The sequence below is a fragment of the Heteronotia binoei genome, chromosome 1 (assembly GCF_032191835.1).
Source record: "Heteronotia binoei isolate CCM8104 ecotype False Entrance Well chromosome 1, APGP_CSIRO_Hbin_v1, whole genome shotgun sequence".
Classification (NCBI taxonomy): Eukaryota; Metazoa; Chordata; class Lepidosauria; order Squamata; family Gekkonidae; genus Heteronotia; species Heteronotia binoei.
In genome coordinates this window covers 190,779,215-190,800,817 of record NC_083223.1, presented here as the reverse complement: position 1 = coordinate 190,800,817, position 21,603 = coordinate 190,779,215, and the positions used below count along the sequence as shown (strand labels likewise).

The following is a 21,603-nucleotide window of genomic DNA, read 5'->3' as shown; positions in this document are numbered from 1 at the left end:
TAGATACATCCCCGATTCCTGATCAGTTGAGGGTCCCCTCCCCCTAGTCCTCGTTCATCACCATTGGAGCCTTCCTTGAAGACTACGATCGGTAATTATCACCCTGCTCATCTATCTATCTCTGTATCTCTCTCTATTTTTCATAGGACTGTATGTATGTTTTATAAGTTTATTACCTTGTATGTGTGTTCTATATTTTTCTATAATAAATTTTAATTGTTTTACTTAATTAGTGTCCCTGGTGAATTTAAGCAATAATTTCTGGATGTGTATCCTGTATACATAGATTCAAAGATCCTTTTTAAGCCAGATGCCCACCTGTCAATTCCCCAACCTCGTTTTGAGGGCATTTTGGCTTACACTACTCCATTTAGAATGAAGACATGAAGCATGCCTGTACTACTTCTTTTCACTGTTGTCCATTGTCATATGAATGGATTACAGCCTGTTCACAAGTCTGATGTAACATGCAGAAGCAAGGTGATCCTAGCCTCAAGATGGAAGGTGTATGGAATACAGAAACATGGAAGCTGCATTATAATAACTGAAGCAGCTACAGCAGGGAAAACACAATAGCAATAAATAAGGTAGAAAATTCTGTTCCAATCCTCCAAAGCTATTTTCTGCCTGAGAATCAAAACAGGTGAACATTTGGTACAGAACACCAGCCCATCTATAGTTATAGTTTAAAATAATTATTTCATGCACTGAATTCCTTTTTCTTCTTTTTTCCCAGTGGATAACAATAATCATGTATTGCTAAGGTGGTGATATGGCTGTATGAATACTGGTAAGAATTTCTCTAAATGTTGCTATAAAAAAGAAATTTTCTCCATGAACTCATTCTTGCTTGAGGGCTTGAAATAATACCACAGCACAACATATAGTTAAATTTAAACCTGAAATCCCTTTGCACCACATTTCATTTCCTCTCTAGATTTCCTATGGTCAGCAAGCAATTTGAATTCTGGGCTCCCACAACTAAATTTAATGAGTGGATAATGCATTGACTTTTCAAAAGGCCTTCGCCTTGCAATTATTTAACCTAACTATACTTCCAGCCTCATTAGCAGAGCTAAATATTCAACCAGCAATGCCCACTGAGTTAAGTTTAAATTACTGTAGAGTGAGAGTGCATAGAATTTCAGAGATCAAGGTGCCTGATTTTATTAAGTCTATTTTCCCATCATCCAACAAAGAGCTATACAGGCCATAGGGTTACCAGACCCCCTCAGTAGACATGGGGGCCTTCCACTGCCAAGCCCAACTGCTCCACCACCAATCAGGTGGCTAGCAGAGGGAACTTACCCTGAAAAAGAGGGAGATCCAGTTTACATGCAGTGATGTGTCTATATCACTGCTCACATGACCTGGATGCCTTGGTATTTGGGCAAAAACTCTATGGTAGGAGCCAAATTTACCATAGAGTATTTGCCCCAATACCAGAGCATTACCCCAACATGATGACATCACTTCCAGGTCACGAGTAGTGATATAGGCTGCATCCTTCTCTCAGTAAGTGCCCCCCATCCGCACCAATTGACAGGAGGACCTGGCAGCCCTAGCAGGCCAGCTTTTCTCTTGACTCTGGCTTAGACCTGACTGTATTTTTATTATTATAGTTTAACAAGTGGAAACCCACAAAGACTTGCAGGAGGCATCTCACTATGAATAAAGTATTGTGTTTAAACTTATTATTTTAGCGAGAAAGGAAGAAATAATATATTTGTTTAAGAACCATTAATTATGAGCCTTTACCAATAATCTACAAATATTTAATGCATATTAACTTACAGTAAGACCTTTCTTTTGGTAATAAAAATATAGTACATGTCATTGATATTTGAATTTCATAGACTATAGGAGTAAAGAAGTTTGTGTAAAATCTTTTCTTCTTTTTAGATTGCTCACTTTTCAATGACATGTAATGTACAACATAAATTCCTAAGGAAATTTTGAAAGTAATTTTGCTCATTGAGGTCTTGGTGATTGGAATGAAAAGAAATTAAATATATTAGAGCCTTTTATGGACTTCTAACAGTCTGGACATAATCTGAAGATATCCATGGAAGTCAATGAAGAAAATGTGGAAAAGAGACATCTGCGCTATGGTCTTTACAAGCTAAATATTTTTGGAAGATTAAAAATATTTAGGTCTTAGTTCCATTAATAGCATATTTTACATCCAAAGTAGCCAAAAGCCTATGAAGGATTATGTTGTTGTACAATATGTTAGTTTTTTAAATTATTGTTAGTTGCAGGAGGATGGGGATTATATTACAGAAATTGTAACCGGTTTAGGGAGAGACCTGGGTATAAATTTAATACATACAACATTAATATTGTTTCCAAGATGCTACTAAACTTGAAATGTCAGAATTCTCATTTGAAAATATGAATCACCAAAATAAATGTTTTCCTCCTAAGTATATATGCATGTGTTTTATTTGTGTTATATTTATCTTCAACAGCTGAAAAGAAATTTGGGCAGATTTTCAATTGAGTAGGACAAATCCATTTTCTTGCTCTTCATCAATGGCTAAACAACACCTGTTAAGCTTTAGTCAGATACTATAGCTTTACTTTGTTTTTCTTGAAAAAGAGCTGGTGATTCTTTTCCTTCGAAGACCTTTGAAGCAGAGCAACATTCAGCATGTAAAATTTCCCATATTACTGTAATGCTTTAAGGAAGGAAGCTACACTCCACTTTCACAAAGCCATGGCTACTCTTAACAATCTACAAAATAGTGATCATTCTTCAGATGTCCTGCACACAATTTATAATATTTTTCAATGATTGGCTGTGGAACTAACAGCAATTTTTAAAGACAGAGGCTTCATGTCTTTAATATCTGCATATTATGACAAGAAACACAATAGCTGACATTTTTTCTGCCTTAGTGTAGTGATGAAGAAGTTGTACCTGCTAATCTGCTGCTTATTATGCAGTCCTTTAAGACATGTAGTCCTTAAAGAGATGTGCCTTTTCCAGGGTAAAGAGTGCATATGTGTTGAAACTAAAACCTCCTACATCCTGCACCCAAGCCCAAATCTCGTCCCCCATCTAGTATTTGTAAAAGTGTGAAGAGACGGAAGATCTGTTCAGATATTTAGTTTATCCCTAGGAAAGTGGCATCTGTAGCTAACATATGTACAGTTGTAGAAAGAGAAAGAATCCAGTAGCACCATAAAGACTAACAGTATTTGCAGTAGCGAAAGATCTTTCATAAGTCACTACGCACAGTGAGCATAAAATCTCATACCCTACCACAAATTTTGTTGGTCTTAAGGTGCTTCTGGTCCCTTTTCTGCTGCTACTGACAAACTAACACAGCTACCCATCTTGATCTATCTCTATGGATATGTACAGTTATTTCGATGATTTTCCCAGATGCATAATTCAGATTCCCAGATATGGTCTTTGCCAACATTTTTCATTTAAAAATACTGGGCCTGAGTGGTTATACTACTTTATACTTCCTAAATGTCCCGTTGCATACAAACTAATTGCTGCAGACGGCGGTTCCACTGCCTGTATAATCAGAGCTCAATAATCCATGGCAAACTCACTTAAAACACAAATAAACAGGAAATTCTATAACATTTCATTAAAATTCCATTAAAGTAGCAAGGCATAGACTTTCACAGTGATTTACCTGGTTCCAGTACTTTGTTATCATTAATAGCTTTGAACATCTCAGTCTATGATTATTGAGCTGTGTCTACATCTCCCTCTGTTGCCTCTTTAATGTAGCACAAAACAGGTGGAGTTGAGAGTCGCAAAAGACTTTGTATCTGGCTAAAAAAACAGGAATAAAGCAGTGAAGAAAAGTCCCAGTCCTGTATGATCAATGCAGTCTGCTTCCTAACCCTGCACTCCAGATCTAGAGTCAATCGGGATATGCCCCAAAGCTTTAAAAAAACAACAACCCAGCCACATGTGCTTTATCCATTTGCTCATGATGATACAGGCAAAAAACTGCCTGGATGTTAAGACAATGGCATAGACACAAATTTACTTCCTCCATCTTTCTAATGGGACTGAGCAGTGAGGGAGCAAGAGAGCATCTCTTCCTGGAGATTTGGCATCTGATCACCTTCTTGGCCTTGTGAATGAAGTCATGCTTTCTGAGTTTTTAGTCTGTTTTAAAAAATTTTAGTGAAGTGAAAAACAAGTTTATAATGTCTACTTGCACAGTGATGCAATGTTTAGAATTAAGTGTATTAGGACTTCTTGATAAAGACTGAAGACAGGAGCCTTGAATCTGCAGGGGATTCAACCATGCTTGAATTATGTCTGTAAATTACACTGCATTCCGATATAATAAATTTTAGAAAAACATCTGTTCTCAAGACCAATTAATTATGCTGGAGAATATACTAATCTAAGTGTCTCCCCCTTCTGGTTAGCCTGGTCTACAAAGTACACTCCGGAAATTGAATGTTGGCTGTGGCCATTCCTACCCAAGCATGGTTAGAATTAAGCAAAGTCAGAGCAGTAATTCATAAAGAGACACAACAAGAAGGCTTCTTCATGAATGAGTAGTCTATCCATTTAATTTCTTCTGCTGTATTAAGATGACAAACATCAATAGCTGAGGATTACTGTGTGCACATAGTCACTCATTTTGGTCCTTTCCCATGATCCCTTTAAAAACTGGGTTGACCTCAGGTTAAAGTTAAATATACTGTTGTTACACCCTAAAGATTGCCCTTATTTTATAGCCCATGGCCAGGGTAGATTTGGTTAAGTTCTAGCACAACTAGACATTACTTTAGTTGGGGGCTGTGTACTTTCACTGAGACCAGTCAAATAAACTCCTGCCATGCATTCATGTGCTTGAAGCGATTCCAGGTTCTGGATTCTCTCCTCCATGCATCTGAATTTCCTTTCCCATTATAGAGTTGAGATTGTGTACTGCAAGCACTCTGTAGCTGGAGCTAATAATTCATTACAGCCAGGCAGAGCATGGCTGCCTATGTGTGGAATAAGACAATTGGTGCTGTACTTGATTTATACCTCCAGCTAAGCTAATTAAGCAATAATTCAGGAGAAATCCATCATTGTGACAGCTTTGTTGATTAACCATCCCCAAGCAAAGTCAAAGGTGTTTAGTGGGCGGGGGGGGGGGGGGGAATTCAGGTCAATAATGAGAATGACTAAAATTGGGATATATAACACAATGATAATTGTATTTTTCAACAATGGATAGCAACTTAATGCTGTCATTTACACAAAACATGTGCTCCAGAGACATACACATTACTTGTGTTTTAAAAAGATCAATGTTTGCTAAAAACAAGAGAGAGAATTATTTGGATATTGAATACCACCACTGACATAATCTTGCCAAAATTAAGAACTTCCGTATCCCACTGATTTAAATGAAAGAAATCTGAGTTAATATTGTGACTGGTCTATGTTCAGCTTTTAAAAAAAAAAAAAACCTCTTGTGAATAAGGGTGTTTTAGACCAATACGGCTTTAGGCAGCAAATTCTGAACAATTTTTTTTTAAATAAACAATATCTGTTATTATCTCTTTTCTATAATGAAAAGAAGCACTTAAATGATAAATAGGAACCCTTCATTTTGCAAAGTTCCATAGAACTTTTTCTAGAGTTTTGGTATCTTATAGGTGGGCTTGATCCCATTTGTTTCTGGGTCCCATTCAAAGTCTTAGTGCTTTTCTTTAAAGCACTTTAGGGCTTGAGATCCACATTCTAGAAGGACTGCCTCTCTCCACGTGAGCCCACATGACAACTTCATTCTTCTGTATACATAAATAACAGTGAGATCCTAAGCAGAGTTACATCCATCTATGACTGTGACAGTTATTGAGCTTTGAAGGGTATATAACTCTGCTTCAGATTGCACTATAAATATTACACAGGTATTACAGAATAGCTTTCCAGAGGAATTTAAGTCATGGACTCTGATACAATTTCACAGAAGAATTTCACAAAAACTCTTGCCTTAAGGAGTCATAGATTTTGTTAATTGCTAGTCAGGGCATAAATGGGTAGATGGGTGTTGATAGCCTATTTGTATGGAACATTAGTGTAGTAATTTATTGTATTGTATATGGCTGTTACAATTAAAAGAAGAAAGAAGATTAAAAGAAATTGCATGCCTAATATAATAAAACCACATTCAGTTATTAAATTCAGTTATACAAAATCTAATTGTGTAAAATACCTCCATTAAAAATGTAGACAGCATTGTAAAATTCCGATTTCATTATTGTGTCAATGCATTCCACCCAAACCATCTTTGCTCTAACTTTTCTAGCTGCTAATGCAAAGAGTGCTACCCTTAGTGGTGGTGGAGGTGGTTAGGTATTTAAAAATTATTTTACTATTTTATCTTGGATTATTTGAACTGGGTGTCTGGAAGAAAGATAGGCAGCCATATATAAAGTTCTGGTATTCCAAAAATGCCCATAATGGTTGCACACAGGGCAATACTGCAAACATAGCTTACCCACTGGATTTTTCAGTTTATATGGAGTGACAGGGACATCTAGTGACATTTTATAGTCATCACCGTTTTGCTGGTATTCAAACTGGGACAATTAAAGCTGAAAAATAAACAAACAACCCTCCCCCCTCCAGAACAAGTCCTTAAGAAGTCCTAATGGCATGCTCAACTGATGTGGTTTCCTGGGAAGGCCACGAAAAGGTGATGACATCAGTATCCCTCCTCTTGAAGACTTGGGCAGATTTTCCAACTGTGTCTATTTGACCAGGAAGAGTGCATTCCACACAGAGGCATGAAGTAGAGCATCCACTGTGGAAGCAATACTGAGTAGGCCATATGGCCTTTCCCTTCATTGCTCTGCTGGTGCTGCCCTCATGACCTTGAAAACTAATAATTGAGACAAGTGCTGAAAGCATTTCATGTAGAGTTGCCAACCTCCAGGTAGGAGCCCTCCTGGAATTACAAATAATCTCCAGACGACAGAGATTAGTTCCCCTGGAGGAAATGGTGGCTTTTGATGGTGAGAGGATAAAAGGCAACCTTTCAAAACAAAACAAATACAAAAGAATTGTATGACATCATTGAAAGCCACAAATCAAAAAGCTGGAAGCCAGATGAACACTCAGGCCTCAGATTCAGAGGGAGCTCACAGGAGTGCAGCTCTCCTGAACCTTTCTGAGAGTTCCACCTCCTCCTTCTGAGAGTTCCGCCCCCTCCTTCTGAGAGTTCCACCTCCTTGTCTATTGAATAGTATTGCAGCTGCATAACAATCCCTGGATGAGCTCCACCACCTAAGCCAGGCTGGTTTACACTGAGGCAGTTAGGGGAGGGCACCTGCTCCTCCTCCCCTTCCCTGCTCAGCTCCAGTGCTGCTGCCAAGGCAGCCATGATGGGGGCAGTGTTGCCTCAGCATCTGCAGGAGGGCTGGGTGGGATTAGCAACAGTAGCTTCCCCATCCCTCAAGGGAAACTGCTCTGTTCTGCCTGTGACTCCCCCTCCTCTAAAGTCTCCCTTCACACACCACAGAGGATGAATGCCACTAGGTGAACAGGCATGTTGTTTGCATTTGCTCCCCTGAGTGTTTCTGGAAGCTTCAGTGGCGGTGATTTCCCCAAGCACTGGCAACTTAGCCACCTCAATGAAGCCCAACTGGTGCCTTTGCTGCTTTAATGGCAGTGGTGGCAAAGCTTCATTTACTCACATGTTCATCCACTTTGCTTTCATAATGGCAGTGGCAACTCCCCTACCCATCAGGTGTAGTAGGATTTTGTCTGCACTTGCACTGCCAATGCTTTTGTATGGAGGGGGGCTTCCAAGTTTGGAGAAAAATCTTATTTCTGTGTAAAAGGCCCTTGAAAGTATTCACAGATCAGGGCTCACTTCACTATTGCTGCTAGCAGGATAGTTCAAGTTATCTTCTTCATATAAAAAAATGTTATTCTTTTCTTCAAATACGGAATGTGCTTCTTTCTTTCTTGTATGAAGTCACCAATAAAATGAAGAGCTGAAGACACCAGTTTCTTCCCAACAGATTCACACAATGCAAGGTCACCGCCCTAACTTCAGGGCTAGCAAGTTATTTCTCAACCCTTGTGGATTCCAGCAACTGTATAGACACATAGGTAGACACAATGAGAAGAACTTTGATGAGGTAAGCTTCATCTAAAAGAGATGGGAAATAATAACTAGATTCCAAAAGTGAGTTTTTAACAAGACCTTATAGGCTTGTCAGTTAAATAGTAGGAGTACACTGGCTCCAGGCCATCTTCCCAGGGGCTCTCTTGATACAGTCAATCTTAAACAAAGTCTCTACCTTGAGCTTTAGTCCTACATTAGTACTCCAGAAGGTCTTTACTCCATTTTCTGTAATTCCCACTGGTGACATTTAATTTCTTTTCCACTGTGTAAAAGGGACACCTCAGCTCAGCTGTGTGGGAGCAGCACTACTCTGGCTTTCTTTAGAGTATTAGCAGGTTAGGACTGCCACCACGATCAGTATTTTCAGCTTCCTTCTGCACTGGCTATTTGACAAGCTTGGCTCCATGCCTCAAAAGGAGTTTTTGTCCACTAACTCATTCAACTCAGACAACCTTATCCAGTGCTTTTTTTAAAAGAAAAGAAAAAGCCCAGCAGGAACTCACTTGCAAATTAGGCCACACCCCCTGACACCAAGCTAGCCAGAACTGTGTTCTTGCTCAAAAAAACAAACAAACCCTGGCCTTATTCTTCTGTTCCAGTTTGTGTTGGTATTGGGAGTCCACTAAATATTTGACTTTTCTCTTTCTCAAAGTAAAATTTTGCCTGGACTATAGCATGTGTCATCTTTTTTCTGTCTATGTAATTCCACTTTTTGGCATGGTTAATACATCATGTCTAATATTTATGCTTTGTTTAGATTTCTGTAATACTAGTCCTATTACTTTGCTTATCAGATGGCTTTTGATTGCATTGCACTATGTTACATTGTGTAATTCACCTTGAGTCTCAAATAATATAGTTTTTAAAGTAAGATACCTAGTAATGACATCCTAATTCTTCAGCTCAAAGGCAGTGGTAAGCTAGTTTTCTGGTGGAGATGGGACAATTTAATTCTGCAGTCCTGGATTTTTATCTAATTGATTCCATTGAAAGTCCTCTATAAACACATAGTAGTTCCAACTATAGCATAAGCATCCTCTGGAATAGTCATTGGACGTACTAGATTCTGGTTATGACCCAGAGACTGATCTGCTGTTTTCACCATGGGTGGAACAAAAAAATTGAAATACAAGCCCCCCCCCCCTTCCGTAGCAGTGTAATTTCCTGTAAGCATTTTTTGTTTCAGGACATGGGAGAGCTAGGAAGTTTCCATCCCAGAATAAACAGATGGCAATAATAACTGAACAAGCAACAAAGCCAAGAAAAAGCCACACTGTGTCGCTTCCTTAGGTTGTGCTGAGATGTACATTTTGAGTGTGAACCTTTCCTTTGTCCTGCTTGGAGGCACCCCACAATCTATATACTTGCTTTGCCTGTCGTCCAATCTCTGCTCATGTTGAGCTGGTTGCTAACTTAGTATAACCCAATGTCCCTATTTTTATCTGTCAAATGCTAGCTGGCATGACTTGACAGCTTAGCAGATAAAGATGTCACTACTATAGTTTAATCTATTCCATCCAAATACCCTCATTACTGTTATACATAAAAGACCAAGTCTGGGCCATATCTTTGCATGACAGATGCTGATTAGGAAGCATATATAATAAGATAGAATGTACTAGACAGAGAAGACTGATTGTACTCTTCTTCACCTCTGCCTTCTTGTTCTAAATGCATCTGGGCATGTGCCTGAAGGAACACAAGCACACCCTGTGCTGCTATTTAACACAGGATTCTAGACCAACCCAAGCCTGAACTGTCTCTGGAAGCTAAAATAACCCAACTGAGGCTATTGTATTTACAAGGCTGTTGTACTTAGGGGAAGACAGTGTCATGGAGAAAAAACATTAATGCTAGGAAAAGTTGAAGACAGCAGGAAAAGAGGAGACTGAACATGAGATGGTCCCACTGGTAGACCTCCTGGGTTTTGGCTGCTGTGTGACACAGAGTGTTGGATTAGATGAGCCATTGGCCTGATCCAACATGACTTTACCTATGTTCTTATGTTTTTATGTAGGATTAGAAGAATGGCAAGCTTGCAAGTCCCATCACATGAATTAGAACAGAAGGACTAATACCTGCATAAACTGTTCTTTGGTGAGGCCTCCACTTGATGCAAAGATGTACTGATGTTACCAGGATTCCCTGCCTGTGTAAACAAAGATTATTGAATCAGACTTTGAAAGAATAACTTCAGAAGCAATATTAGTTTCACAACCTTCAGCAACAAATATGTTCAGGCTCAAGATGTATGCCTCTGAAATCTTGTCACTGAGATGCCAACAATAAAGTTAGTACTACAAATGGGTGAAGTAGTCACTAGGGATGCCAACCTCCAAGTGGGACTGGAGAGCAAGCGTAGGCACTGTGTACCACTGACTCCTGTAGCAGAATTAACCTTTGACAAACCAATTCAAAAAAATTCAAAAAACATATCCAGTGATTTTTATTGATTAATTCAGATGACTGACATCGACCACAAGGGTATGGAAAATTTCAAAAATTAATTTCCACAAGGGAATGAAGCTGACAGGCAAAACCAGTCTATTTATTCCGTTTTGCTGTAAACTTTATCTAAGCCATTGCTCATTCAATTTACAATACAACTTCCACTCTCAGATATCCTGTCATTCTGACGCTGGATATATTTTTTTGAATTTTTTTGAATTGGTTTGTCAAGGGTTAACTCTGCTACAGGAGTCAGTGGTACATGGTGGCTACGCTTGCTCTTCAGTTCCACATCCCATGTGACTCTCTTCGGTTGCCTAACCTCCAAGTGGGACCTGGGAATCCCCAGGAATTACAGCTCATACAGTTATAATTTCCCTTGGAGGGTGGATTCTATGGCATTGTACACCATAGAAGTCTCTGATCTCCCCAAACTCCATCCCCAAGTCTCCAGGAGTTTCCTTACCTGGATCTGGAAACCAGATGTGGGGGGGGGGGTGTGTGGCTGGCATCACTAGCACTCACAGAGGAAACTTTTAAACAATTTTTATAAATGATCTGGATGAGAGTATGGGGCTACTCATTAAATTTGCAGATGACACCAAATCGGAAGGAGCAGTGAACACACCAGAAGGTAGAGATAGAATTCAACAAGATTTGAACATGCTGGAAAAGTGGGCAGAAGTTAAGATGCAATTTAATAAGGATAAGTGCCAAAGTAACAAAAACAAGGGACATGCATGCTGGATGGGGGATACGCTTCTGGGTAGCAGTGTGTGTAGACAAGATCTTGGGGTACAGTGGACCATAAGTTAAATATGAGTAGTCAGTGTGATGCAGTGACAAAAAAGGCTAACACAATCTTGGGATGTATCAACAGGGGCATAACTTCCAAATCACAAGATGTCATAGTCCCACTGTACACTGCATTGATCAGGCTGCACCTGGAGTATTGTGTGCAAATCTGGAGGTCTCACTTCAAGAAGGATGTAGACAGAATGGAGTGGGTGCTCCACCACCAACCGTGGCCCGGTTATTTTTATACTTCTCCTTCATGGTCCACTAAAATTTGGGGGTGGAGCCAGGAGACTTTGGTGGTGGAGCCGGAAATGATGTACAAACAAGCCTAAAACTCTTGCAATATTTTGTTTAGGAAAGGTAGGACAATAGTAGGATTTTGCAATGCAATTTTAAAAATAAAACATCAAGAAAAAGCACAAGAATCACACAGCAGAAAATTAAAAATGCTCTTAGCCTGGGAAAATATGAAATGGCAGGGCATTTCAAGCTCCCCCCGCCCCAGTCTACTCAGATTAGCAATGTCAAGGAAGGAAGGAGACAGGGGAAAAGACTGACAGAGAGAAAGAGAGAAAGAGAGAAAGAGAAAGAGAAAGAGAAAGAGAAAGAGAAAGAGAAAGAGAAAGAGAAAGAGAAAGAGAAAGAAAGAAAGAAAGAAAGAAAGAAAGAAAGAAAGAAAGAAAGAAAGAAAGAAAGAAAGAAAGAAAGAAAGAAAGAAAGAAAGAAAGAAAGAAAGAAAGAAAGAAAGAGGAAAACATGAAATGGCAGGGCATTTCAAGATTCTTCCCTCCCCCCCAGATTAGCAATGGAAAGGAAGGAATCTACTCAGATTAGCAATGGCAAGGAAGGAAGGAAGGAGACAGGGGAAAAGATTGACGGACAGAAAAAAAGAGAGGGAGAAGTGGAAAATAAAGCAAATAGACAGGGAGAAAGAAAGAAAGAAAAAAAGAAAGAAAGAAAGAAAGAAAGAAAGAAAGAAAGAAAGAAAGAAAGAAAGAAAGAAAGAAAGAAAGAAAGAAAGAAAGAAAGAAAGAAAGAGGGAGGGAGGGAGGGTTGGAAACAAATAGGCAGAGAAAAAAATAAAAAAGAAAGAGAAAGGAAATAGGAAGGAAGGAAAAGGGAGGGAAGGAGTGAAAGAAAGGAAGGACAAAAGGAAGAAAGAAAGAGAAAAGAAAGGAAAAGAAAAGAAAAACTGAAAGAAATGAGATGGGAGCAACTCACGGTTAAAACTGCTGACTTTCTGCACCGTGCAGCTTTGCCTGCTGAGCCCCGCCGGCCAGGTGGAAGTCTGGAGACCCCCACGTAAATGCAGCTGGGCCCACTGAGCCCCGCCGGCCAGTGAGAAGCCTGGAGGCCCCTGCACATATGTGGCTGGGCTTGCTGAGCTCTGTCAGTCAGCGTTGAGGCTTGCATGGCCCAGTGCCGGGTAATGACCCTGCAGATAGGAAATGCTGTTCTAGGATATACATAATAACAGGAAGTAAGTAAAATGTTATTCAATGTAAATTTATTACTACTTACAGTATGTCTCCTTTACTTTGGTTGGTTAATCCATTTCTGTTAGGCACTGCTGAATTACCATCTTGTTTTTTCAGGAAGGGTTCTTAACAGCTTTTGGCAGGTGAAGCAAAGGAGGATTCATTCATTCAATTTATACCCTGCCCTTCCCGCCAAGGCAGGCTCAGGGGGACTTCCAGCTGCTGGGGACTGGATTTGTTTCTTTTGTTATTACAAAAGTCACAAAAATGTTTCATAATTATCATAACTAATATGAAAATGAAACAAATTTCCATCTAAATACTATTTTTTAAAAAAACAACATGATTCCCCTTTCCCCTTCTGAGTTTTCGTTGTTGTTACTACAGTTGGGTTCATTTTACAAGGCAGTATTTTCCTAATAAGGGCATAAAGCACAGTGTTCCTTAGGAGAAGTGAGGCTCTGAGCTTTTTTGATTGACTGTAGGATGTAGTCACCAGAATTACATACATGTGTGAGGTATTAGAACATGGGGTGGGGGGAAACTTAATCTCTCCTCCCGATGCCTGCTCTACTGCACCAAACTTCCTTTTGCAGCCTGCCCTCTCCTTCTTGCCCGCTGCTCTCCAAACCTTATTCCCCCATCCAAGCAAATCCACTTCAAATTCTTCCTGCTGCCTGCCTGGCCAAATGCCTGACCCTCCTTGTGCCACCAGATGCCCTGGTTTTGTCAGTCTGGCTCTTCCTTCTGCTATTGTTCTTCAGCCCAAGCGGCTGCAGTGCTGTGTTACTGTTTGGAATCTTTCCTTTCCATTCTCCCATAGACTTTAACATGGATGCTTTTTTATGCCTGTCTGAGATTTGTCAATGTGAATATCCTTAGGCAATACTATAACACTTCTGAGTTTTGTTCAATATGGATGGAAAATCATGAAGGTACAAACCCAAGGGAAGGAGAGAGGTGTCTTCTATCAAAACCAATGGGAACTAATAATGAAATAGACTTATGACACAACAATAATGGAAAAAATGAAACAAAACCATATGAAGCAACTATGCATGCCAGGTCCTCTCACCATTCTGGCTGGTAGATTTGGGGGGGCATTCCAGAAGTGGGTGGGAACATTGCATGACATTCCTGACACAGTGACATCACACAGAAGTAATGCCATTGTGTGGAGGACATTGTGCAGGGGATGCTCTGGGGGGGGGTGTGTGGAAACTCTATGGTTAAATTGAGCTTAACAATATAGAAAATTGGAGTGATGGTTAATTGCAGTAACAGAAAAAAGAACCCAACAGTAGGCAATGTAAATAAATCAAGTCCCATGCAGTTTTCTGTCTCAGCCCAAGTGATCCACCAAGCTTAAACCATAGAGTTTGCACAAAAACCACAGTGTCCTCCCACATGATGTCACTGACATGATGACATCACATCCAGGTGTGATGTCATTGCATCAGGGACATCACACAGTGACATCCCTGCTGAGGGAAGGGGTTTCCCCTGCTGGCCAGCTGGGCCAAAGTGGGAAGAAGCCCCCCAAACCAGGGGGTCACCCTCTGGGACCCACAGGCTGGCAACCCTAGAAGCAACCCAATAACAAAATAGTTCCTCTTGGAATCACTAACCAAAGAAGAAGAAGAAGAAGAAACTCCCATGCACATGTCTATTGGGGACCCAAGGACAACAGTGGATGAACTTCTTGGATTCTATGGGCCTGGGGCATGTCTGTGCAATTTCATGTCCAGCTAGGGTTGCCAACTCCAGCCTGGGAAATTCCTACAGATTTTGAATGGAATCTGGGAAGGGGAGAGACCTCAATAGAGTAAAATGCCATAGAATCCATCCTCCAAAGCAGCCATTTTCTCTAGGAAAACTGATCTCTGTAGCCTGGAGACCATTTGTAATTCCAGGAGATTTATTTATTTATTACTTTACATTTATATCCCGCCCTCTCCGCAAGCGGACTCAGGGCGGCTTACAATATCATAAAAACAATCAAATTCCATAAAACATATAAAACCATAATACACTTATCAGTTTAAAACTATTTGCGCTGTCCCTACCTGAAGGTTGGCAACCCCATGGTCAGCAGTGAAGTCCAATCGGAAGAAGGCTTACATAGATTTATGCAAGCTAAATTCAACATTCAAACCAACAAAAAAGCCCCTGTCAGCTAGAGAAGATTCACACCAACAGGCACTATGAGAGCCAGTTTGGTGTAGTGATTAAGTGTATGAACTCTTATCTGGGAGAACTGGGTTTGATTCCCCACTCCTCCACTTGCAGCTGCTGGAATGGCCTTGGGTCAGCCATAGCTCTCACAAGAGTTGTCCTTGAAAGGGCACCCTCTGTGAAAGCTCTCTCAGCCCCACCTACCTCATAGGCTGTCTGTCGTGGGGGAAGAAGATAGAGGAGATTGTAAACCGCTCTGAGACTCTGATTCAGAGAGAAAGGCGGGGTATAAATCTACCATCTTCTTTTTTACAGCTGTTATTATTTAAGGTATGTACTACCTACAGTACACCAAGCACCACTCTATCGCTAATCAGCTATGCCCTAACTGTGAACTTGCCTGCAGTTTGTGAGACTAAAAAAGGTTGAAATGTGTGCCTTTTTTAAGATGGCAGATGAACTTAACCTGGTGGATACTTGGAGAATGAAAAACCCCCAGACCTCAGACTTTACCTTCCACTCCCAAGTGCACGATACATGGTCCAGACTGGACATGTGCTGGATGTCAATATCGGTGGCAATATCAGTGGAGCAGGCTGATATACTCCCCAAAACTTTTGCTGACCACAATCCAATACAGATAACTCTGGGAAAGTCAACCCCCAGGACTCGTTGGACTCTAAATACGCAAATCTTAAAAGATAAAGAATTTGTATTGGACTCTAAAAAAAAGATAAAGATGTTTTTTGAACATAATCGGGAACACGATACCCCAATTCAAATAATATGGGACGCCTTTAAAGCTTTCTTTAGAGGCTTAGCAATTTCCTATTCAGTTAAAAAAAAGAAGCAAAGAAACCAAAAGTACAACGACCTATTGGACAACCTACGCAGACAAGAAAACATTCAAAAAGTGAACAACACAGATCAGGTTAAAACAAAGATCCACGTTCTGCAACACCAAATAAATTTACTATTATCAGAAGAGCTTGAGAGGAAGTTAAAATGGGCTAGACAAAATTATTTTGAGAATGCAAACAAAACTAGTAGATGGCTAGCTTTTAAATTGAGAAAAGAAAGAGAAAAGAAAATCATCAGATCATTGAAAGATGAGGATCAAATAGAAGTGGTCAAAGGGGAGCAATTGAAAGAAATCGTTACGAAATTTTACTCGAAACTATACAAGAACCAGCAAGTATTTGAACGTCAACAGGATGAATATATAAAACAAGCTAAAATGAAACAAATTACAAACCAGCAACGGGAATCTTTGGAAAAACCGATAACAATGCAAGAAATTGTGGAAGCGATTAAAAGCCAGAAGAATAACAAGTCCCCTAGTTTAGATGGTCTACCGATTGAGTTTTATAAGTGTTTTGAAGAGACTCTTTTAATACCATATAAAAGTGTATTGGAAGGAATTAGAGAGACAATTAAGATGCCTGAATCGTGGCAGGAGGCACTAATTACATTATTACATAAAGGAGGGACCGAATCTACGGACATTAAAAACTACAGGCCGATTTCATTACTGAATGTGGATTACAAAATTTACGCGACTATATTAACAAACAGGCTTAAAAAGATCATTTCGAATATTATACATGAAGATCAGTCTGGTTTTATTCCTGGAAGAGTAATGAGACAGAACGCCAGAATACTCATGAATGTCCTAAAATATTATAAAGAACACCCAGACAAACAACTTGCAGTAATTACATTGGATGCAGAGAAAGCCTTCGATAATGTAAATTGGAGCTTTATCTTCAAAACTTTGAGATCAATTGGCTGTGGAGAGAACTTTGTAAACTCGGTTAGGTCGATTTACACAAGCCAAAAAGCGAGAATTAATGTTAATGGCTCCTTGACAGATTCAATAAAGATTGAGCAAGGCACGAGGCAAGGTTGCCCTTTGTCTCCTATCCTTTTTGTTCTGGCATTGGAACCGTTATTGCAAATGATCAGAGAAGATTTGGAAATCAAAGGAGTGAGGATTAAGAAGGAAAACTATAAAACGCAGGCTTTCGCTGATGATATACTAATTATGTTGGATAATCCAAACTCTTCAATTGGAAAGCTGATGACTGCTTTAAAACAATATGGTGAAGTAGCAGGCTTCAAAGTCAACTATCAAAAAACAAAGTTCTTAGCCAAAAACATGACGAAAGAGCAAATATCCGAATTAGAAGTTGAATCAGGATTCGGTCATGAAAAAAAAAATTAAATATTTAGGTATAAACTTAACAGCAGATTTGAAAACTTTGGTAAGAGATAATTATGAGAAAATATTAAAAGAGATCAAAACTGATCTAGAAAAATGGAATGAATTGCAAATTTCCTTGCTGGGAAGGATCGCAACAGTCAAAATGAACATACTCCCGAGAGTATTGTTTTTATTTCAGATGATCCCAATTATTCTCCCTAAAACATTTTTTAAGCAACTTAATAAAATAGTGGCAAGTTTTGTTTGGCAAAACAAAAAACCTAGGATTAAACTGAAAGTCCTACAAGATAAGAAGGAGAGAGGTGGGTTTGCCTTGCCAGAATGGCAGATCTATCATAAAGCATGTATTTTGACTTGGATTAAAGACTGGTTGCTATTAGAAAATAAAAGACTTTTAATTCTGGAAGGTGCTGACCTAGCTAAAGGTTGGCACTCATACATATGGTATGAAGACCCGAAAAAAGGAAGTATCTTTTTTTAGACACGAAATAAGAAAATCTTTGTTCAAGATATGGTCTGAAATTAAAAAACAAGTGTACAGATATACTCCCAGATGGCTCTCTCCAGTTGAAGCTTCAGTGCACCCCAACCTTTTCTGTTGGGGAAATCACCTTACTTATGAATTTCTACTGGATGCTAAACATGAACTGAAAATTGAGGAAAATGCTGACATGGATTGGGAAGTAGGATTTTCCAAAAAGTTGAATGAATTTGATTGTATTATATTGGAAACTGATTGGAAACTTATCTCAAAAATATATAATTGGCTACTTGATTTGAAAATGCAAGATGAAAATGTGAAAGAAAATTGGATCAAATGGTTGCAGGATTTTGGATATACCATCGAATTAAGCGAATGGGAGAAAATATGGAAAGAGAATTTGAATTTGACAAAATCCTCCCAGTTAAAAGAAAACTTATATAAGATGGCTCATCGATGGTATTTTACCCCAGAAAAACTTTCCAAAGCTTTTCCAAATGTATCTGATAAATGTTGGAAGTGTGGTAATGTAAAAGGTTCTTTGTTCCATATATGGTGGAAATGCGATCTTGCCAAAAAATATTGGGTGCAAGTTTCACTCTGGTGTAAAAAGATGTTAAAGATTAATATCCCTCATGTGCCAGAATTGTACTTATTGAATATATGTAAAATCCCTATATCCAAAACAGCGAAAGAGTTATTATTTTATATCATTACAGTAGCGAGGATTTTATTTGCTAAATATTGGAAATCGTCTCAGATACCATCTAAAAGAGTTTATGTTAAACCTTCTTAATGCTGCAGAAATGGATATGTTAACTTGTAGATTGAATGATGGGAATATGGAAGAGTGTGAGAAAACTTGGTATCCAATGTATGAATGGGCAAAAAAATTGGGATTTGAATGGATACAATAATATTACAAATACCTAGTTTCTAGTAATTTCGCTCCAGAAGATAAAATGTATATAGGATTATTAACAATAATTTTTGTTGTGGTTATTGTCGTTATTGTTCTGATTGTTGAATTGTTGTTTATTTGTTGTTTTTTGGTTGTCTATTGTTGCTGTTTTTGTTGTTATTGATGTTATAATAAAATGTTGAAACCTAAAAAAAAAAAGAAGAAGAAATGTGTGCAATCATGGACCCTGGGAAATATTCGTTTTTTGTTATGACTATAGCCTTCCAGTCTGTCTCCGATACAGATGCTAGTTTAAAAGCAGGCATTAAGGGGATCATTACATCTCCATGCTAACAAAAGTTGCACTTAATTCTTGCCTACCGTGTAGTTAATAAAGTCCAGAATAAAGGTGGCAACTGGCTACAGGAGAGGGTGGCAGAAAGAGAAAAGAGGAAGATTCATGGTGCCTGTCTTCTCTTCAGTCTGAGACGTCTTGAGGCCCCCATTAGGAGGCCCTACTGAGCCCTGACAATATGGCAGATGCTCCCACAGATCAAGGATCCCCTCAAGGTACAGATCTGGGTTTTCAATGGAAGAGAAATTTTATCCAATAAATGCCCATCAGCCATGTGTTTCTGAATAAAAGTAATTGTCTTATCTGGATTAGGTTTCAGCCACTTGCTTTATCACTGATCCCAAACAGTGAACCTTACTGAATCCCCAGGATTAGATGGCAATGAGAGATAAAGATGGCAAAGAAGATCCAGTCTCTGGACAATTCCCCCCAGAGGTTCCATGTTGATGTTACCTTGGTGAACATCTGATGTTAAACAACATAAGAAACAAGATTGCCCCTATAAACTAATGATCATGGATTTAAGTGATCATTTCCCAGTTCATCTTCTGAAATCTGCACTCTCCAGGAAGGAATGAAGCCCTTGGAAAATGGTGCTGCCAATTTGGCCCAATCTGGCCAGGAGATCTGGAAGGATGCCATGGAATACCACTGCAAGAGAATGTCCAAGTACAGGTTCTTGAATGTCTTCCAGTACAGGTTTTTGAAACAGACTTTGCAGATTTCCCTAGCAGCTGTATGAACTGCAGCACAGCAGAATGCTTTTCAATAAGGAAGGATTTTAACTCCTCAGTCAGTGGCCTCTTTTATTTTGTTGTTGTTGTTCAGTCGCACAGTTGAGTCCAACTCTTTGTTACCCCATGGACAAAGTCACACCAGGCCGTCCTGTCTTCCACCATCCTCTGAAGTCTGCTCAAATTCATGTTTGTTACATCGGTAACACTGTCCAGCCATCTTATCTTTTGCCGTCCCCTTCTTTTTTTGCCTTCTGTCTTTACTAGCATCAGGATCTTCTCCAGGGAGTGCTTCCTTCTCATTTGGCGGCTAAAGTATTTGAACTTCAGCTTCAGCATCTGACCTTCCAGTGAACAGTCTGGGTTGATTTCCCTTAGGACTGACTGATTTGATCTTCTTGCAGTCCAAGGGACTCTCAAGATTCTTCTCCAGCACCACATCTCAAAAGGATCTATTCTTCTGCACTCGGCCTTCCTTATGGTCCAGCTCTCACAGCCATACATTACTACTGGGAATATAATCGTTTTAACTATATGGACTTTTGTTGGCAGGGTGATTTTTCTACTTTTTATTATACCATCCAGGTTTGCCATAGCTGTTCTCCCAAGGAGCAAACGTCTTTTAATTTCATGGCTACAGTCACCATCTCCAGTGATCTTGGATCCCAGAAATGTGAAGTCTGTCACTACTTCCATGCCTTCCCCTTCTATTTGCCAAGGTGTGATGGGGCCAGATGCCATGATCTTAGGTTTTTTGATGTTGAGTTTCAAGCCTACTTTTGTGCTCTCCTCTTTCACCCTCAACAAGAGGTTTTTTAGGTCCTCCTCACTTTCTGCCATTAGAGCAGTGTCATCTGCAATCTGAGGTTGTTGATGTTTTTCCCGGCAATCTTAATTCGGACTTGTGCTTCATCCAGGCCATCATTTCGCATGATGTACTCTGCATATAAATAAAATAACCAGAGTGACAATATACATCCTTGTCGAACTCCTTTTCTTATTCTAAACCAATCAGTTGTTCCATATCCCATTCTGACAGTTGCTTCTTGACCCTTATACAGGTTTCTAGGAGACATGTGAGTGTTAGCATATGAAAATGCTCAGTAAGTCATGAGGCAAGTGAAGCATGCTGATCTGACAGCTAGTGTCAAAACAGATGACATCAGTGTTCCAGCAAGGCTCAGCCAAGTAAGAACTGGTTCTAAACAGGATAAGGTGATGAGTGCAGAATGACTCAGCACTGAAAGCAGTGGGGTACCGCAAGGCTCAGTACTCGGTCCCATGCTCTTTAACTTGTTCATTAATGATCTGGAGTTGGGAGTAAGCAGTGAAGTGGCCAAGTTTGCAGATGACACTAAATTGTTCAGGGTGATGAGAGCCAGAGAGGATTGTGAGGCACTCCAAAGGGATCTGTTGAGGCTGGGTGAGTGGGCGTCAACGTGGCAGATGAGGTTCAATGCCTTTAACATATTGTCCTGAATAAGAATCCCTGTGGCGCAGAGTGTTAAAGCTGCAGTACTGCAGTCCTAAGCTCTGCTCACGACCTGTGTTCGATCCCTGGCGGAAGCTGGTTTTTCAGGTAGCTGACTCAAGGTTGACTCAGCCTTCCATTCTTCCGAGGTCGGTAAAATAAGTAACCAGCTTGCTGGGGGGAAAGTGTAGATGACTGGGGAAGGCAATGACAAACCACCCTGTAAAAAGTCTGCTGTGAAAACGTTGTGAAAGCAACGTCACCCCAGTGTCGGAAATGACTGATGCTTGCACAGGGGACCTTTCCTTTCCTGAATCTGCCTCAAGAGCCCACACAGAAAAGTTTCTTGTAAACCAACAATGACCAGAAGATGGCAGCACATAGACAGAGAATAGCAGTCTGAAACTCAGTTGATTTCAGG

General features: G+C 39.7%; 1 protein-coding gene across 1 annotated transcript in view; it reads left to right on the top strand.

Annotated features, from left to right (window-relative positions):
- The window catches only part of CAPN13 (calpain 13), a 170,716-nt gene extending 168,746 nt beyond the window's left edge, over positions 1 to 1,970 (top strand). Inside the window, exons 21-22 of the mRNA XM_060244658.1 lie at positions 737 to 790; positions 1,903 to 1,970. Coding sequence (XP_060100641.1) covers positions 737 to 763 — 27 coding nt within the window. The 3' untranslated portion in view covers positions 764 to 790; positions 1,903 to 1,970. The remainder of the gene's footprint in view (positions 1 to 736; positions 791 to 1,902) is intronic.
- The last annotated feature ends 19,633 nt before the right edge of the window (positions 1,971 to 21,603 follow it).